The sequence below is a fragment of the Capsicum annuum genome, chromosome 4, assembly GCF_002878395.1.
Source record: "Capsicum annuum cultivar UCD-10X-F1 chromosome 4, UCD10Xv1.1, whole genome shotgun sequence".
Taxonomy (NCBI): domain Eukaryota; kingdom Viridiplantae; phylum Streptophyta; class Magnoliopsida; order Solanales; family Solanaceae; genus Capsicum; species Capsicum annuum.
In genome coordinates this window covers 198236170-198256241 of record NC_061114.1, presented here as the reverse complement: position 1 = coordinate 198256241, position 20072 = coordinate 198236170, and the positions used below count along the sequence as shown (strand labels likewise).

Below are 20072 nucleotides of genomic sequence, written 5' to 3'. Positions count from 1 at the left end.
TCGGATTTGGGCGAAATTGGTATCGTTAGAAAGCTAATTCAATATCCTATCATTTGGTGGGTCTTGAGGTGGAAAATTCTGATTTGAGAAAAATATGTGCTCATTTGAAGTTAACTAAAGCAATATTCTTCCCGAAAACTCTATCGGTAAGGACTATTTTGTTTCATCCAATAGCTGGGAGTTATTTGAGACCTTAATATACATCAAAAAAACTCATAAAACTATCAAATAACCATAATTTACTATGCATGAGCTTGAAGCATGGCGCTAACATTGATTTGGATTTTTGGGGTATTACAATAAGCAACAGTCATCAGACCTTAATTCCTTTTAGGGCAAATTTTGGATTATATAATAGACATTCTCTATAGGTTGGCATTAAGCTACTAGGAATACACAAATAAAAGAATGCTTTATACAAGCACCATTTAGTTAGAAACAGACTTATCTTGCTTGAAATTATGAAATCGAATAGCCGACTTATCTTACTTGAAATTATGGCATAGTTGTTGTTAACAATCAATAAGCAGAAAAATGTGACATTGATGCGTTATTTACAATCAGACTTCCCCAATTTTGAAAACAAATTATATGAAAACCCACATCACTCAAAACCCCAAATCAATCAAATCCTAAATTCTAATTTCCACTTAATTTTAACATCAATGACAATATATAATGGGAATTTGAGGTTTCAATAAATAATCAACACCCAAGATATGTTTAGTTTTAAAGAATTACAACCAATACCATTGATTTTACAAGTTTAATTCACAACAAAATTCAACAATTATGCCTGAGTTTAAGTTAAACACAAATTGCTAACCTTCAAGTGAATAAGTTGTACAAAGTAGAACTGATGGCTGCTCGAAACAGCAGTAGTAACTTCTTAAAAACCTGTGTTCGAACTCAACAACTTAAATACCAAAACATTTAAGTCTTTAGCTAAACCGAAAAACTGGTGTTTAATGTCGGCTGAGAGGTTTAAAATCACACTCACTTATGTGCACAAGATAAGCAAAAGAGTGAACTGAGGGTAAATTGTGTGACTACGGCTACTAAACAGATTGATGGGTTATTTCTCTTGAAAATGTTAGGATGGTGTAATTGAGAATAAATCCTAGTTGTGCAATATTTCATCAGTTGAATATTATTATGTTTTATGATTTTTCTTTTTGAGTATTTAGAAATTGGAGGGAATATAATATTTTAATATTTAAAAGATTAGAGGGGATATCATATTTTGGTGTAAATTTTATAAAAGTTATATATTAAAAGGGTGAAGACGCTTAGAAAAGTGATTTGAACTTTTTGCCCTTCATTAAAAAACTCCACAATAGACAAAACTGTCATTTATCGTTTTACTAAATTATTATTTAATTATTTTGTAATATTTTAGGTGTCCTATTAAAATTTGGTTATTAATCTTTTCTTATTTAAACATAATTAAAAATACTATTATTTTTCAATTATTAAGTCATATTTGGGGAACTAATAAATTAATCTTTTACGTTTGTCTTTTTACTTAATTATATTAACCAAATATGTACTTTAATACTAATAAAATACTACTTTAATAGTTATTTGTTGATCAAATTTGTGAGTCTCTTTTTAATAATAATTTAACAAAAATAGGTAGGTTATTTTGGCAAGAATTTCACTTAAAATAGAAAATAAATTAATTAAACTCTCTTTTTTTAATGTTAGCATTAAAGTAATTGTATGAATTTTTGTCTCTTTATTTTTCTATTTTGTTATTTTTTTTGTTTTCGATTGTTGTTTCATTTATTTTGTAGTATTTTAGTGAATTTTGGTAATGCTTCTTCGTAGCTTAATTTTTCTCTACATCTTTTTCTTTGATGCACAAATTTTTTAATTCATTAAATTTTTCATTTTATATATAGTTTTATTGATTAAGATGAAAATACTTATAGTGTCAAATTATATCTTTTAAATGAGAAAATGGTCAATTAATCCCCCAATCTTTAGTCGAAATCTCAACTACACGCTCAACCTTTATGGGAGTCCCATTACCCCCCTAAACATTTTTTTACTGTATTTTATACCCCTCCAATTGCTGACCTGTCATGGAAGGTGAGAACACCCCCATTAGGCGCGTGAGTTGCGCTATTAACCCTTTAAAATTATTATTTTAAGTGTCATGTGTATAATACACATCATTATTTTTAATTATTAATTAAAAATACATGTGTATAATTAATTTTTTCTTCATCCTTCATCTCCAAACGCCATTTCCTAACCAGACTGCCATAAAATTAGCAGCAATATCAGCGGTTCTTGTAACCCACAGAGGATTCAACCCTGTTACTCTTGCTAATAGCTCTGCTAGTAATTTCTATTTTTCTCTTATTTTACTCAATTTTCTTGATTTGAAATGTCAAAATTTGTTGCAAGATTGCTTGATTTACTTTATTGTTTTCTTGTTTTCTTATTTTTTGCAGATCCGGCAAGAAGGGTCTCTAATTCAGGGAAAGGAGAGTTGGGTTCTTCTTCTTTATCAAGGGGTTTTGATGAGAAGGAGAATGAATCCAAAGCGGCGATGCGAAAGTGAAATCACCGGCAAAGGGGTCCAAGAATTTCATGTCTCCAACGATTTCAGCTTCTTCCAAGATTGCTCAATCCCCGAAAAAGAAAATATTACTAGAAAGAAATGATCCTGTAAGGACTTCAATCACTTTATCCGACGGTAAAGCTACCTTATTTTCTGCAAATTCTGAAGAACATAATCAAAATTCTGATAATGTTATGGAGACTAAGGACATTGTTCTTGTTGATGGTCTTCCTCCGATTAATAAAATACAGAATACTTTTAAATCCGTTTAATAACTCCGGTGAAATTGCGCCGGAATAACTCCAGCGAAACATCCTTTTAAATTCAAATCACCACCAGCTTCTTTTTCCCATCTTTTTCCAAATAAATCACACCAGAAAACAATCGAAAACACCAAAATAGCGACGAAAACGTCTGAAACAAACCCATCTCACCATAAATCCATCAGTTCCGTCGAAATCCACCGCGAAAAAGGGTTGCAGTTGAAGCTTCTTCTGGGTGTAGAAATGATGTTTTTAGAGGTTCTTAGATGGAATGGAAAGGATCTTGTGGAGAGTGGAGAAGGAGATTTGTTAATAGGAGAACAAACCGCCATTGATGATTATGTTATATTAGAAAAAAGGTAAGTGAATCATCAAATCATCTATAAAGAACAAACAAGGAAATGAAAATAGTGCAGATTGAGTGAAAGAAAACTTTAGTAATTGTTGAAATTGAGAAGAGAGCTGAGAGATGGTGTGTGTGTATAGAGAGCTGAGAGATTTGAGTGTCATCCATGAAAATGGCGTTGTAGGAGGAACTGAATCCATGACGTTTTAGGAGGAATTGAAAAAGTAAGAGTGGGTCTGGTGCGTGTAGACACGCATGTCTAATTGTTTGGTTTATATTGACAGGTCAGCAATTGGAGGGGTATAAAATACAATAAAAAAATGTTTAGGGAGATAATGGGATTTCCATGAAGATTGAGTGTGTGGTTGGGATTTCGACTAAAGGTTGGGAGGTTAATTGATCATTTTCTCCTTTTAAATAGATACAATATTTATTTCAACTCAATTGCTATTTTTTAATAATTTTATTTATCAACACGAGACACACATGCAAAGCACGTGTATTTGATTAGTTTTATAAAAGTTATAAGATTACACTTATAAATTGTTGTTTTAAAATAATAAAAATAGCCACATTCTAAAAGTGTGATCATATTTGTAAAAGGCGTTGTCAATTATATAATAATATGGCAAAACTTATAAAGTGTAGCCTATAGCATTAAAGAGCATGTTTTACAAGCGTTATCAAAATTATCGTGTCTTAAAGCTAAAACTTAAGCCTACATATTAAAAGTGTGCCCAAAACTATTTTAGGCAACACTTTATAAGTGTTGTCCAAATTTAGTGTGGCCTTATATGTCAAAAATATTATGGCATAGTATTCTAGGCTGATGGAACTTTTTGGGTTCATGTGCTTCGATTGAGTTTTCTATATATATTCGGTTTTAGTTTTGCATCTGGCATATGTGGTAAGGTTCTTATGTTCTAAAACTTGTCCCAAGTGTTGTTCAAGGAAAAATCATGGGTTGTACTTGATTTGAAACATGATTATAGACTTTTCCTGGAATAGTTGAGCTTTTACTGTGCGTACCTTATTTGCATAATTACCCTAGTTATTTAATGCCTTTGAGCCTTTTTATTTGACAACCACATTATAAGTCTTTTCCCTTTTGTGATTAAAGATACCCTGACCTTGTTGATCATTTGAAGTTACAACTTAGGCTAAAAGCCTAAATTTGGGAGGACATGAGAATAATATATTGTGTAAGGTGAATGAAGTTAATAAAAAGAGGGAGAATAGACAGTGACAAGAAGTGTGAATCAATAAAGTTCAATGAAAAAAAAAAGATGAAGAGAAAAGTGAAGCTGAAGAAATGAAATTGAGTGAATAGAATAAAGGGGTGATAAGGAGAAAAAGGTGGAAGTTTGAAAAGGAAAATGGTATGAAGTGTGAAAATTGTTGTGCCCAGTTTAAAAGAAGTTCAAGCGAATTAGTTCAGATTACCGATTATTACAACATGATTATGATTTCAGTTTTGATGTTATGATCTCAGAGAAGACATTATTTACATTGCAATCCTACCTTCAACCAAAAGCCTACACTACATTCCCACACGCAAATCCTAAATGATTTTGGGCCAAGTATGTTTACATTAGTGGCGATGTACACAAAGCGCAAGTCTATGGTACCATTCTAAGGACTTGAACATCATTATTTGAGTGTTAATTCTTCCTTTTTTGATATCCCGCCTTTATCCTAAAACGCATAGGGTGTGCGCAGTAACTTTGATGTACAAAATACCTGTGTACTCAAATCAAAAAATTTGAATGTAAGTGCCAATAAGGTCGAAAAAATAAATACATGGAGCCATTGGGTAGCTGGCATATATTTCAAAATTGCTCAAAATAAAGGTGGTTACTTGATGGATCCTAAATCTTAAGGAGAATTAATCATATTCTTTAATATATATATATAGGGAAACAATGGAAACATCAAAATATTTCACCTCTAAGGAGAATGGCCAGATTGCAACTTCATCAGTCCACAGTAGGAGCCATTCTTTCCAAGGGCAAGCAGCTGAGAATGTGATCCTTGTTCCACAACCTTTCCATTTTTAATTACAGCTATGGTGTCTGCCTTCTGTATCGTTGATAAACGGTGAGCAACAACTACACTTGTTCTACTGATCATCATTTTCTCCAGTGCTTCTTGTACCAAGTTCTCAGATACACTGTCAAGCGCGCTAGTTGCCTCGTCTAGGAGAAGTATAGTTGGATTCTTTAGTATCGCTCGTGCAAGTGCTATTCTCTGCCTTTGGCCTCCTGAGAGCTGGACTCCTCTTTCACCACAATAAGTTTCATAGCCATCCTCCATAGCACTGAGTTACAAGATTGCAATTTTTGAAGCATTTGTTTCAAAATGAAACTGAAAGGCATTAGCAGAGGAATGGTGAGATTTATACAGCAGTTATATATGATCATACCTTATAAATTCATGGGCATTGGCACAAATTGCAGCTTTCTTGATTTCGGACTCGGTGGCTTCTTCTTTCCCATAAATGATATTTTCGCGTATGGATCCTGCAAAAAGGGTAGGTTCTTGACTCACTAGAGCAATCTGTGACCGTAAGCTCTTCAAGTTGTAGCTTTTGATGTCTCTATCATCGATCAGAACTTGTCCCTTTATTGGATCATAAAATCTTTCTATCAAGCCAATGATGGTGGATTTTCCTGAACCACTTTGCCCGACAAGTGCTACTGTTTTTCCAGATTCAATTTTCAGATTCATTCCTTGGAAGATTACTTGATCAGGCCTAGACGGATAATAAAAGAAGACACTCTTCAGCTCTATCTTTCCTTTTAATACCTTTGTGACTTTAAGCCCTTCAGGACTCTCGGGTTCAATCTCAGTCTTCCGATCTAAGGTAGCAAATACAGATGCAACTGCACTGCTACCTCTTGCCAAATCAGAAGTCATACTTCCAGTATCTGCGATATTTTTCCCAGTACTCATCAGAAGGAAGAAAACTTGAAATAGGTTCTTTGAGGTGAGTAAGTTTCTGTTCATTAGTCTTCCTCCATACCAATATGTTAAGGCAATGGCAGCTGTAGTTAGAAACTGAGAGCAAAACAAGCCAGCACCAGAAAGCAATGAATGTCTAATATTTTCTATTCGGGGGCCTTTCTGAGTTTCAGCAAATAGGTCCAACATTCTATCTTGAGAAGAGAAGGCTGTGATAGTCCTATGATTGATCACTGCTTCACTTGCTAACTGGCTTCCTTCACTCTGTGCCTTTTGGGATCTTTCCGATATTGTTCTCATCAGAACACTTCGCGAGTAGAAGCTTGATATGAGTAAAGGTTGTATAGATATCAGTACAATGGCAACTCTCCATGCGACAATCAATGCAAGCACAAAAGCAGTCGAAGCACTGACAGAAACCTGTAATAGCAATGATATACGGTCACTAACAAGGGATCGAACCATACGAGCTTCGGTGGAGAGCCTTGCACAAACTGCTGCACTCGTGTTCTGGTCTTGATCAAACCAGCCCACCTCAAATGTGAGCAAGTTCGAAAGCACCTTTTCTCTGACTCTTTTGGTCAGTTTCTCTCCCATTTTAGCAAAATTGTAGTGTTGGAGTAGATTGGCAATGAAACTGGTCAAACCTATGCTCAAAAAGACTATGCTGTAAATTTTGATCTCTGACTTTATCTTTGAACTGTCATTTGATGTATACTCTGATACAACTGATCCCAAGCAAAATGCATAAAGTGGTTGAAGTACACCAAATGTAATAGCTCCTAAACATCCTAATAATGCTATCTTCCACTCAGGTGCATTCATCTGGAGCAAACGCCATATTGAGGGACTTGGATGAGAGAAATTCTGTAAATATTCACCGTCACTATAATAATAAGAGCATGTATGAATGGAGGGAGCATAACTAACACTTATTGTTGGTGTAAAAGGTGAGGCAGGACTATTTTGCCAACTTGACATAGAAACATGAGGGGACATAAGCATATTATAACTCCTCCTTGTGTAACTTTTGGCCACTTTTGGAAGGCACAGACTAGATAGCCCTTCACAGTTTGTTGTTGATTGCTGTAATTTGACCATTTTAAGGTAAACCCCACTTTCTTCATCAGTCTTACTCATTAGATCATCATGCGAACCAGATTCAACTATTCTCCCTGACTGAAGGACTGCAATTTTGTCAGCCCTGCGTATTGTAATGAGGCGATGGGCAATGATGATTGTTGTCCTTCCTTGTGAAGCCTGGTCTAGGGCCTCTTGAACAATTCTTTCGGATTGTGCATCCAGAGCGCTTGTAGCTTCATCAAGTAAGAGAATTTTCGGGTCCTTAATCAATGCCCTTGCTATAGCAATCCTTTGTTTCTGTCCTCCCGATAACTGAAAACCAAATTGGCCCACCTAAAATCCATTTGGAACTTTGTCAAATTAAACCAAGCAGCAATAAAACAACAGATAGCAACATATGTTTCCAAAAGAACAAGAAAAAGAGGACTTACATGAGTATCATATCCATCAGGTAATGAGGCTATAAATTCATGTGCATTTGCAGCCTTAGCAGCTTGAACAACCATTTTCATTGATGCTCCTTCTTTCCCGAAGAGTATATTTCCCTTGATGGATGTAGCAAATAGAACAGGCTCCTGATTTACAAGCCCCATCTGAGATCTCAACCATTTAAGCTGCAGTTTCTTTATTTTATGTCCATCAAATAAGATATCTCCTTTGATTGGATCATAAAACCTTTCTAGCAAAGAAATGACAGTGGACTTTCCGGAACCACTGCCTCCCACAATTGCTACTGTCCTTCCAGCTTTCACTTTAACACTAAAATCACGGAGGACCAGGATATCTGGTCTTGACGGATAGCTGAAAGTTACCTCCTTAAACTCGATATCTCCTCTTACATATGCTAGAATTTTCCCTTTACCATCTTCAGAATCTATTTGAGGAACACGATCGATTAGTTCGAAAATTCTTGCAGCAGCAATTGTTGCCTCTGTGATGAATGAGACATTAGGAAGTGCACTCATACATGACCTATAATCACCAAAAACAAAGCCTTGGCAATATCAAAATTTGCTGCAATCACTATCATATCTTGTTTCTACTTATCTCGTTTTCAATTAAATACAAACAAACTAAATAAAGATTTATGTTCTTTCTTTTTAAAAAAGTGAGGCTGCCCAGTGCATTGAAGCTCTCTGCTCATGTTCCGGCTAAAGGAGTGAATGTAATTTTCACATGAACTTTATCAATCTACTGACCTTCTTTTGTCACATTACAGCAAAATAAACTTTGTCCGACAGAACAGTAAAATTACTCAAGTCAGAAATTACTTCCTGTCATATTAAAGTAACTGAACTTTATCTACTAGAGGCACCCTACTTTTTTCACTTTGAGGACAAAACCTATCGATCAAGGTGACTAACCTGCTAGAGCAAGTAAATTAGTGACTTTACGGTTACAAAGTACAGTGATTTTAATGTGATAAGAAGTGATTTTATAGTTCTGCTATTAAAATTAAGTCTCAAGTAGTATGAGGGGTGAATAAAATGATACTTACAATCCTCCAAGAACAACACAAAGAGCTGATATGAAAACACGACCACCACTTTCTCCTCTATTAGCAACAAGGACACTCCCTGCCCATGATTGAAATGCCCATGACACATAAATCATTCCCATACTTCCTAACAACAATCCCTTAGTAAGTCCTTGCTTCACACCAAGATTCAAACTTTCATCAAGAGCATTGCTGAATATTTTTACCATTTCATTTTCTCCAACGTAAGAATAAACTGTACGAATCGATGAAATTGCTTGTTCTGCTATACTCCCTGCAACTCCATAGGCACCTTTCATCTTCATTCCCTGCATCATAAGTAGCTTCCCAAATGCTACACCAGGTATAACAAAACCAAGTGAAAATGGAACTGAAGCTAATGCTAGTCTCCATGAGAGATAGAAAGCAAGTATTAGGCCAAAAATGAATGTTGACAGGTGAGCAACACAATTAGGTATCTGCAACAAAGGAGAAATACCAGTTAATTTCAAGCATGATCACTCAACTTTACTTGCAGTAACAACGACAAAATATGCTCAGTGTGATCCCACAAGTGAGGCCTGGGAAGAGTAGTCTATACGCAGACCTTACCCCATCCTGGGAGGTGGAGAGGCTGTTTCGGATGGACCTCACTCAAGGAACTTTACTAGTAAATTCATTAATATGTTTGTCACATTTTTGTAACTGAACTTTATAGTGAAGTCATAAATCTATATTTGTTTTGGTCTAATTGTAAAGTTACAAAAATTTACTCACTAATAGTAAAGTCGCAGAATATTACCTACTTTATATAACAATGAAGTGATACAAGGCAAAGGGGCCTTAAAGCTTTTGATTACATCTCGAAGGTCAATACAAAGAGGTTCAAGCCATGGTCAAGCAAAGAGAGCTCCTAAGCCCACAATTCTATGTTTGGCTAATTGCTTGGAGCTTGAAGTATGCTTTGAGGAGTCCATACTCCAAAATAGCCATTTTGGGGATATTTTTGTAATAGGCTATTTTATGCAAAAGCAAACACTATAAATAGATGTCTTAGTCATTTCATTTATAATTTTTGATGATATTTGTATGAATGCTCTTATGAGTGAATTGCAAGCTTGGATTAGCTTCTTGCTTAGAGACGTGGTTGCTCAGGAATCCGATTCCCTTGAGGTTCACATAAGAAATTGGTGTTTGAATCTATTGAAGCTCGGGGCCTTCGGATTTGATACACCCATTTTCTTTTGTCAATTTACCTATCTTTACTTTCTTGCATCGATTATCTTTTGCTTCCTTAGGTAAATTTTTATCTTTCTATCTAGATCCCTATCATGAAGTCACCTGGATGAGTAGAATTTTGTCGTTATAATGGATATATTATTAATTTTACTATTATAGTGGGTAAAGTTCAATTGCTTAATATGATAAAAAGTAGCTTCTAACTTTACTATAATAATATATAAAGTTCAGTGACTTTAGTGTTACAGCATGTACGTTATAAAGTTAAAGTTATTTTAATATAATAAGTAATTATTTAGTGTTATAGCGAATAAAGTTAAAGTGATCATCATGTGTGAAACTAATTAATCAAAACTCAAAGCACACAGAAAAACAGATACGTAAATCTTAGAATGATATAGAGAGAGAAAGAAAGATGAGAACATAATTAAAGTTAATAAAAGACCTTCTCTGCTATAGCATCTTGGATCGAATCAGCATCAGCTGAAATTGTGGAAACAACTTGAAAACTACAAGAGGAAGCATCTTGTTTGTCAAAGAAACCAACTTCTTGCCTAAGCACTGATTTTAAATACTCCATCCTTATTCGACATGTTTGTCTCTCTGCACTTCTTGTCCAGCAAATTCCTCCTACAATTTTAACATAATCATATTTATCTTCCATGCTCTATTTCCATATTAATAATCCATTTGTATGGATGTTTACTTGCAGGCTAGCTGTAATTATATTTTAAATGTAGTTTAGAAAAGTTTTATATTGTTGATGTCGAAGAATTAAAGTTGCGCAGATGTGTTCATGCTCATAAGTGAAAAATGTTATTCATACCAATGCAGGCGGATATTCCAACTCCGATTGCGACGCAGAGCAGCCTGAGTGAGTACTGTTTCACGGACATGAAAAAATTAAATATGATTTTATTTGTCTTATAAGTTATCATGTATATATGAAGTATCAACTAATACAAAAATTCTGATCATTTAAGTTTTTTCAATATAACGTAATACAATGTTTGGTTTTTACCATTAATTTATGTTGAGTTTCTTCCCAACACTAAAATACGTACATTCATTACTCATGCAATACCTTATACGCGAAATGATGATGTATAAATAATACTCTCATTTTAAGAATAGTCTCTCAAAATGAATATCACATTTCTATATTTAAAAATAATTCAAATTTAATTTTTTTTTTAAAGAGAAATTTTTAGCTACATAAATGTCAGTGCTTGATTTGCACCATAACTATCACAAAGAAAATATTTCTTAAATTTCATGCTCAGTCAAACTAATGTCATATTCATATAAATTAGGATGAATGGAATATAAAATTTGATATGAATGTTAATTTTTTTTTTTTATTGTAGAACCAGAATGATCAATACCTTGTAATTCTTTTTTATTGTAAAAACCAGAATGATCAATACCTTGTCAACAGTAGTATTAGTGAAAGAGGCATCAGCAGCAGCAGCACCTCCATAATCATCAATAAGAGAACTGAGAATAAACATATTAAGGGGAGTCATTAACCCATCTCCAATGCAGCCTAAAGTACCAAGAAAAATCAGCAACTTATCAACACAATCAGCATATCTGAAAAGCCCACCATCCTTTCCCATTTTGAAAAAACAGAAGTATGATTAAGGAGCTATTATACAATGCTCCAACTCCAATAAATAAGAAAAAAAAATATCGAAAAAGACATTGATATCCCTTCAAAAGTTTGTCTTTCATTTGTGGTTTGGTTTGATTTGGTTTGGTGTAGAAAAAAAATCCACTTTAATTGGTTTGATTTGGTTTTTAACTGAAAAAGGCCAAATCAAACGACATTGATATTATATTTATATAATTTTAAAAAATATTTAATATGTTGTAATTTATAAATGTTTTTTTAAAGAATTTCATTGTGTTTATCTTTCGACATATTATTTCAAGTTTAAACTTAAAAATTTGAATTGTCTAATAATTTTAACTAAAAATTACACAAATACACAACTTATGTTTCCAATATTACAAAAAATCTTAACTCCCTAAACATATTACAAAAATCTCAACATATACATAGAATGTTATGTATATGTCGGCTATGTTATGTATATTAATAAGGAGAGAGAGGAAAGTAATTAAAAAAGTGGAAGAGAGTGTAATTAGTTCCAAAAGGGTTGGTATTTATGTTATATGTAAATTGGTCTACTAATAACTCAAATAGAGCCCATCAATACTAATGCTAACAAAAATATCTAACATTAGGAACGACAATAATGTTGGATATCTGTTCCTTAATTTTACATAAATATATAACCTAAATTTATTTTTCTATTTAATATTTGATCATGTAATTAATAGTTACTAGACGTATTTTAGCATGGCTTAATATTTTTAAATTATTTTATTTTTATTATATCTTATTTATATGCAGTATTTATTTTATATCATTTTATTATAAAATTATTTTGTTGAATATTTTATCATCATCATTTATTTCATATTTTGTGTTTTTCTTTTAAGAAACACCTAAAATAGTTATATTTTGCTAGAACTAAAATGATATTTGAAGAGCGCCCCCCCCCCCCCGTACACGCACACCCACATTCCTGTTGTGAGTAGTTGTATCATTTTCAAATTTGAAAAATACAAGTAATTAGCATTTTATTAGGAGCTCAATTCATTTAATTAATTTGATTATTTTTTAAAAATAATAGGAGACAATGTTTCTTCTCTTTTTTGTTTCTATTTTTTGTTTTTTTCTAAATCAGGATGTGCCCAAAAATGTGTTTTTAAAAATCAATTGGTAGTTTAGATATATAAATGAATAGAAAAGTAAATATAGATTGAATTTCGATAACTTTTAATTTATAATTAATTTTAAAATAATTGCAAGTAAGGGTGGAGTTTAAATACTCACCACAAATGGATATAATTTAGATATATAATTTTTTTAAAATTATTATTATTAATAATATTAATATTATTATGCATCATATGAAAATATAAATTTATGAAAAGTAGTAAAAGTTCATTGATGTCATGTTACTACTATTACAAACTAACACTGCTATTAAATTTTTTAAAACCGTTCCTCTATTACGTCAGTGACCTTGGTGATTTTTTGAGCCGACATATTTTATGTAAAAAATAGAATATATCATAGAAATTTGTTACAATTCAACTTGTAAATGAATTTGATTACGATAATATGATTCTTTAAGACTTCAAGTGCTATCTCAAATTAATATAGGGTTAAATTGATATATATATATATATATATATATATATATACATACATACATACATACATATGTATGTATGTATGTATGTATGTATATACATATATATGTGTTTGAAAAAGTAAAAGTCTATTAGAACTCTTCAATTATGAATATCTATTTATTACGATACTAAATTTAAAAAAAAAAAAAACAGATAATGTATTTCAAATTCAACTATTTAATATTTTAATTCAAAATTTTTATTACAATTTTTATTACCTTGTCCTAAAAACCGCCACGTGAATTTTTAATATCTTGCTTCTTGGCCTCTTGTCTTACTTTTAGTTTTGCTTTATATATATATATATATATATATATTTGTATCTATAATCTATAATCTATAATATACTAAAAGTGTGAAGACCCTTAGAAAAGTGATTTAAACTTTTTGCCCTTCATTAAAACTCTTTGTAATAGACAATATCGTCTTTTCACTAAGTTTCTGCTTAAGTAATTTACCAAAATTATATTTATGGACATAGTGACAAAAGAAGCAAAAATATTTTTTCAGAAAAGTCAAAGCGTTTTTTAAATTATACGTAATTTTCCCTTTTTTACAATATGTGAAAGTTAGTTTATACTTTTAAATCAATTAAAATATTACCTTATATAATTATTTATTTATTTAAAAGAAGTAAAACTCTTAATATTTAGTACACTTCTAAATCAGTTAAAATACTACCTTATATAATTTTATTTAAATGGCTTTTTATGAACACAGGTTTAGCTTTCAATACTTTAAAGAATCTATCAAAAATAATATTTATGGACATAATGACAAAAGAAGCAAACATATTTATTCAAAAAAGTCAATGATAGATGATTTTTTTATGTCAATTGCTATAATTTATGTAATTTGAATAGGTTGAAAATTAGCAATTTGTTCTCATATTTTTTGTGTTTTTTTTCTTTCAGCAGAAACTTTTAATCGAAAAAAAGAAGAAGAAGAAGAATCATGATGTTGCCAAGGAATGAAGTGCATTAGATGATGATAATCAATTGTTATATTTCGTAAAAATCAAAGATTATGTTTCTAATTTTAATTCGTAGGAATTTTATGTGACACTCAATTGATTATATGTATATTCTTATTTACTTTGTACCTAAAGTTCTTACTCCTCCTTTCTCCGTGAATTACGAGTAGAAGAAGAAAAATCATCCTTTTTGTTGAAGAAATAGAAAAATAGCATCTATCAGACTCCAATTGGTAATTAATCAAATTGTCATCCTTTCTTTCAGAGGAGTTAAAAAATACTATGATGACTCTATTGCTTTATATATTTCTTTTTTATTTTTGTTTGTAATTAAAACTTTTAGTGGTAAAATATATATGTCTTAAAATATATGTTATGTATATGTTATTTTATCAAAGTGTGACGGATATTTGAGAAGTGATTTGAACCTTTTGCACTTCATTATAAATTTTCGTAATATACAAAATCGTCTAATTTTAAATAATCAAAAGTTACATGTGCGAAGCATGTGTGGTTAAACTAATATATAGAGAGAGAGATTGGTGCTAACTTGTATAAATTAATGATATTAGTAATGAAATATTTTTGGAATATGATTTATTTGCAGACAAATCTCCTTAATTTCAAAAATGTACATTTGGGTAAACTATTATATTGAAAAAGAATTAAAGAAAAGTCATCTAAAAAATACAAGTACTGCAGTAAAAATATATGAAACACTACTGCAAATTGAGGTTTTTACCACCATACTTAAATGAGAAGTTTATGTGAAACATGATTCTTTCATAGATTTTCCACCAACTCAACTCAATGGAAAGACACATAATGGAACATTGAGATGTTTCCTAACGATTCAATCAAAATATTTATGGAAATAGTCACTGATCAGTTTTCAGTGAAAAATTTTATTAAAAATAGTATATTGTATTGTAGGATCACTAATCTAAAAATACGATAAATTACTTGATATAACATTTTAAATTATATTGATGAAATGAAGATACATTTATCAGTGTATTATTAAGTTAAGTCGTTTAGTGTTCTTTTTGCCGACTTCTGTTATATTATTTGTCACATTGGCATAGTACGTTATGAACTTATCAATTCTAAGTGTTACTTGTCCTGATTGTAATTGATCATTTAAAAACCTTTTTTTCTTGTCATATACATCTGGAGTCTGGAAAAAAAAATTTATCGTTTTCCATGACTTCACTATGATTTCAAGGAATGTATGGAATGACTATTAGGCCAATTAAAATATAAAAAATCAATTTGGCCAAAATAAACTCATGGAATCCTATAGCTTGAAGACGTCAATTAGGCCAATATGATTTGAATTGTTTAATTTGTTGACACAAACAAGGTAGGAATAAAAAATAACAAAATTTCTTAGGAGAAAAAAAAATTGCAGTCGGGTGCATTAGAACTTCCGCTATGCACAGAGTCTGTAAAAGGGCGTTATCATAATGGTGTATTATACGCAGTCTTATCTTGTATTTCTGCTATAGGCTATTTCCAAGGCATGAACCTGGGACCTACTGATCACATAGCAACAACTTTATCAGTCACTCCAACGCTCCTCTTTAAAATTTCTTAGTAGAACTACATTAATTTATTTGTATATGTTGAAAGCATTGAAATTTATTCATAATACAAATTATTTCCGAAAATGGACAAATATACCATCAAACTATAAGAAAAGGGAAGTATATATCCCGTCATATTTTGGGTACATATATGCCCCTACTATTAATGAAATGGTACGTATATGTCCTCGCACTAACGGTAGGGGCATATGTGTACCCAAAGTATGATGAAGGGTATACACGTATCATTAATCATAGTTTGAAGATATATATATTTGTCCCATTTTCATTTTAATTTTTCTATCCTAAATAATTAACCCAAATCCACTACCCGGTTTAACAAACCCACTATCCGACCCGATCCCAATTAAAATTTAAGAGATTCCTATCTATAACTCACAATACTTTAACACCCTCTACTACCAATTAAAAAAAATCATTAACTCATAACACCCAAAAATAACACCAAATAAATTAAATCCTTGGCGATTCAATTTTCAGTGAAATTTCATTGAAAAAACACTACCTATCACCAGTCAACACCACATAGCCATCCTCTTCGTCGAATCAAAAACACCCTACTAGAGAACCATTGTTTTATCCCTTTCGGATTTCTTTTGGCGAGAAAATGACTTTGACCTTCTTAAAACTATTTCAAAAGATTTGAAAAAATTTTAAAATAATTTTAAGAAAATTCACAGAGTCGCCACTTGATTTTTATAGAAAAATCAAGAAAATTTAAAAGAGTTTCAAAGGTTCAAAAACAGAAATAAGCCTTTGACACTAGAGATTCTGAGTAAGGGTTCAATTAACGTCCTAAGAAGGTTTTAAGGCATTTAGGAGCGTCCGTTTAAAACGGTTTACCAAAAGAATTAACTTGACTAACTAAACGTGACTAATTTTTGCAAAGACTTGATTTCATAGAAAAATGTAAAAAATATTTATTTAAACGTTTAAAAAGACATTTATTTATTATAAGGAAAAATATTCCACTTGAATTAAGCTAAGTTGCGATTCTTCGAATTTAAGAGAAAATGATTTTGCTTTCGTGAAGAAAGAAAAGATTACGAAATTATTTTCTTATTATTAATTATTATAGAAAAATTGATTATGTAGAGATAAAATATTAAGAGAGTATTTGATTAAAAGTGCTTCTCTAATCTTTTGAAAAGGTTGATTTTCAAAATAAATTAGTTTCTTAGATTTTCGAGAAAATTTCTTTAATCTAAAATAAACCATTAATTATATGAACAAAACAAACAAAATACTTAATCTTTAAAAGACTTGTTTTAAGGAAAAAATTGAAGGAATTAATTTAATCCGTTTTAGACAATACAAATTAGGTGAAAAAAAAAATTATGACTTAAATAAAGAAAACTAAGATAAAATAAAATGACAAAACTTTAGGGGTTTATCTAGGTTAATTGATTAAAAAGTTAGTTAACACAAATAAACAATACAAGCTACAAAAATAATATAATACTAAAAATTACACAAATACACAACTTATGTTTTCAATATTACAAAAAATCACAACTCCCTAAACATATTATAAAAATCCCAACATATACACAGAATGGTATATGTCGGCTATGTTATGTATATTAATAGAGAGAGAGTAAAGTAATTTAAAAAATAAGAGAGAGTGTAATTACTTACAAAATGGTTGGTATTTCTGAAATTTTCCCTTATAGAAAATAATATAAGAATTAAAATTGGGCCCTAAGTTAGCCCATCAATAAAATTGTACAGCTTTTGGGCCATCCTTTATGGACTTTTGGTTCATTTCTGCAGTGTATACCCAACTGTATACTGACTGTATATCAAGGCCCTTCACCCTTGCTCTTTTGTGTATATTTCAACGTATATACTGTATATCAACGTATAAATCAGCATATTCCCTCTCCATATTTCATTATACACTGCATGATGGTATGCAGCTACGACTCAGTGTATACACGTTGTATACCAGCCTGTATATGTGTTATCCTGTGTATATCAGTCCAAATTTGGACTTCAATGAGTCTCGACTCGACAGATACGAATGCAAAGGAATGGGGAGTCCGATCGGACTCGTTCGAGATTGGTTCATGCGAAAGATAGAAAAGGTAAAGATTAGGTACGTATTTATATATGAAATAAAATTTAACTTGAAATGATTTCCAATGGTTCAATGAATTTTCCGGGAATTGGAAAAAAAAAAAAGTGCAAGAATGCATGCATACATCCAACCTTTTTATTAAAGAAAAGCCAAAAATTCTGAATTTTTAACACTTTTTTCACACAAGTAAGAATACTAACACCCAAGAGCATGAAGAGATAGTTAGGAAGACATTATTATAACTATTATTTATTATTATTATTTCTAACGAAAGAAGGAAAGCGACCACCAAAGCGAAGTTTCGCCTAATACTTAAACTATACATTCAAACTAGTCGAAATGAAGTCATAGATTAAACTATTTGAAAGCAGTTCAATATTTGATCCAAAATAGGGAGATACTTGATTTTAAACCCACAAAGGAATGTAAGTCCGAACTTGATATACACAACAAATAGTCATTGCAAAAAATGAAATAAAATCTCAATTTATCACCATACGTGGCTAAAAAAGGACGGACTATATTATAGATTGTTCAACTAGCTGCCAAACAAGTTAGATTTTAACTCTTTACAATAAATCAGTTAAATAAATAACCTCGTGTGTTCAGACATCAATCAGAATTCAAGAAAAAATTGATTTGTTCCAGCAATTAATTAAAATTTCAAGAGGAGGGATAAAAAAAACATACTCAAGTTATAGAGTCCATATGGGAAAAAAAAAAGAGGGATGAAGAAAGAAAAATCACAACTAAATAACAAGTATACTCAACTATGTGGAATTGTTGTAATGACAAAACCTTTCCCGGCCTTTGCAGAGCTTCACATCATCTTTGCAAAGAATTGTGTTTTCGGTTAATCAGATTGCAAACATTCACTAACAAATCAATATGAATTCACTTTTGAGTGAAAAGTTGATAAATATGAATTCACTTTTCCAAGTTTTACGTGTGAATAAATATTCTAGATAGGGGTGGTAAAATGGATAAATTATATGGTTATCCGTCCACTTTATTTATGTTAAATGAGTTGGGTATCCAACTTATTTAATAATGGATCAAATATGGGTCAATCCATATTATCCATTCTAAAATATGGATAACCCATGGGTATCCACTAATTATACTCTCCTTAAAGTATGACATGTGTGAAGATGTAGCAATGTCTAAAGTATACTTATTAAGGGTGTGTTTGGAATAAATAAATTTTTTTTCAAAAATATTTTTTACAAAAAATAGAAAATATTTTCCATTTTTTCAATTTTTATTTTCATAACTTTTTAATTTATTTTTTTTAACTTTTTTAAAAAAAAAATTAAAGTATGACATGTGTGGAGATGTAGCAATGTCTAACATACACTTATTAAGGGTGTGTTTGGAATGAATGAGTTGGAGAAAATGATACAAAATTTGTAGATTTTTCATTCATATAACTTATAAATTTTGGATCATTTTGCAATAAATAAAATTCAGCATTCATTCATTCCTTAGACTTTACTTTGTAATTTTTTCCATTTAATGATTTAAATTGAATTTCTAGTTTAAATTAAAAACTTAGTTTTAATATATTATTAATTTACAATTAAGTATTATACTATTATTAATTTATTATATTAAGTAGCATATGTTTTATTTAAAATAATGTATATATGTGTATATATTTTCAAAAATAGTATATATTTAATGTATACATGTGTATATGTTTCATAAATTAGTGTATAACTATATATATAGTGTGTGTATATATTGTAGTATATTTTATTTAAAGTAGTACGTATATATTGAATAGTATGTATATATGTGTATATATCTTCTATAGACGTATATATTTAACGTATACATGTGTATATGATTTATAAATTAGTATATATATCATTAGTCTCACACATAACATAGTGATGCAAACATCAATTTAAGCAAACAGCCGGCAGAAACTTTGGAGGGCGACGGAAGCAATCAGAAATAAATCTTTAAACCTTTTAAGCTAATTTGTAACAGAGAAAACTGCTTAACATTAAAAAGGAAAGAAAACTACTCTTACGTTGTTCGTAAGATTTGACTACGAACAACAAAGCAGCAGCCAATAGGAAAGGAACCTAGACGCTACCAATAATTGGAAGTAGAAACAACATCGTAAACAAATACGGGATCCAACAATACTCCAAGAAACGAAATTTAACCACTACAAATACCAAACAAAAACA

General features: G+C 30.9%; 1 protein-coding gene and 1 long non-coding RNA gene across 3 annotated transcripts; one reads left to right on the top strand and one right to left on the bottom strand.

The window, feature by feature from the left end:
* The first annotated feature begins 2232 nt into the window (after positions 1-2232).
* Positions 2233-5221, top strand: LOC107867595. Its single transcript, XR_001673248.2, has 3 exons — positions 2233-2349; positions 2463-2707; positions 5097-5221. It is a non-coding gene; the product is annotated as an uncharacterized LOC107867595 (long non-coding RNA).
* On the bottom strand, positions 4543-11687 carry LOC107867594 (ABC transporter B family member 15). Of its 2 annotated transcripts, XM_016713906.2 has the most exons (8): positions 11369-11687; positions 10768-10822; positions 10387-10571; positions 8724-9181; positions 7657-8197; positions 5604-7558; positions 5127-5498; positions 4543-4921 (listed from the first exon to the last, which is right to left on the bottom strand). In XM_016713906.2, the coding sequence occupies exons 1-7, from the start codon at positions 11558-11560 to the stop codon at positions 5129-5131; spliced, it is 3756 nt and encodes a 1251-aa protein (XP_016569392.2). In that variant the 5' UTR covers positions 11561-11687; the 3' UTR covers positions 4543-4921; positions 5127-5128. The 2 variants fall into 2 exon arrangements, with proteins under 2 accessions (XP_016569392.2, XP_016569393.2); XM_016713907.2 differs by lacking the exon at positions 4543-4921 and having other exon boundaries at positions 4969-5498.
* Positions 11688-20072: the final 8385 nt, after the last annotated feature.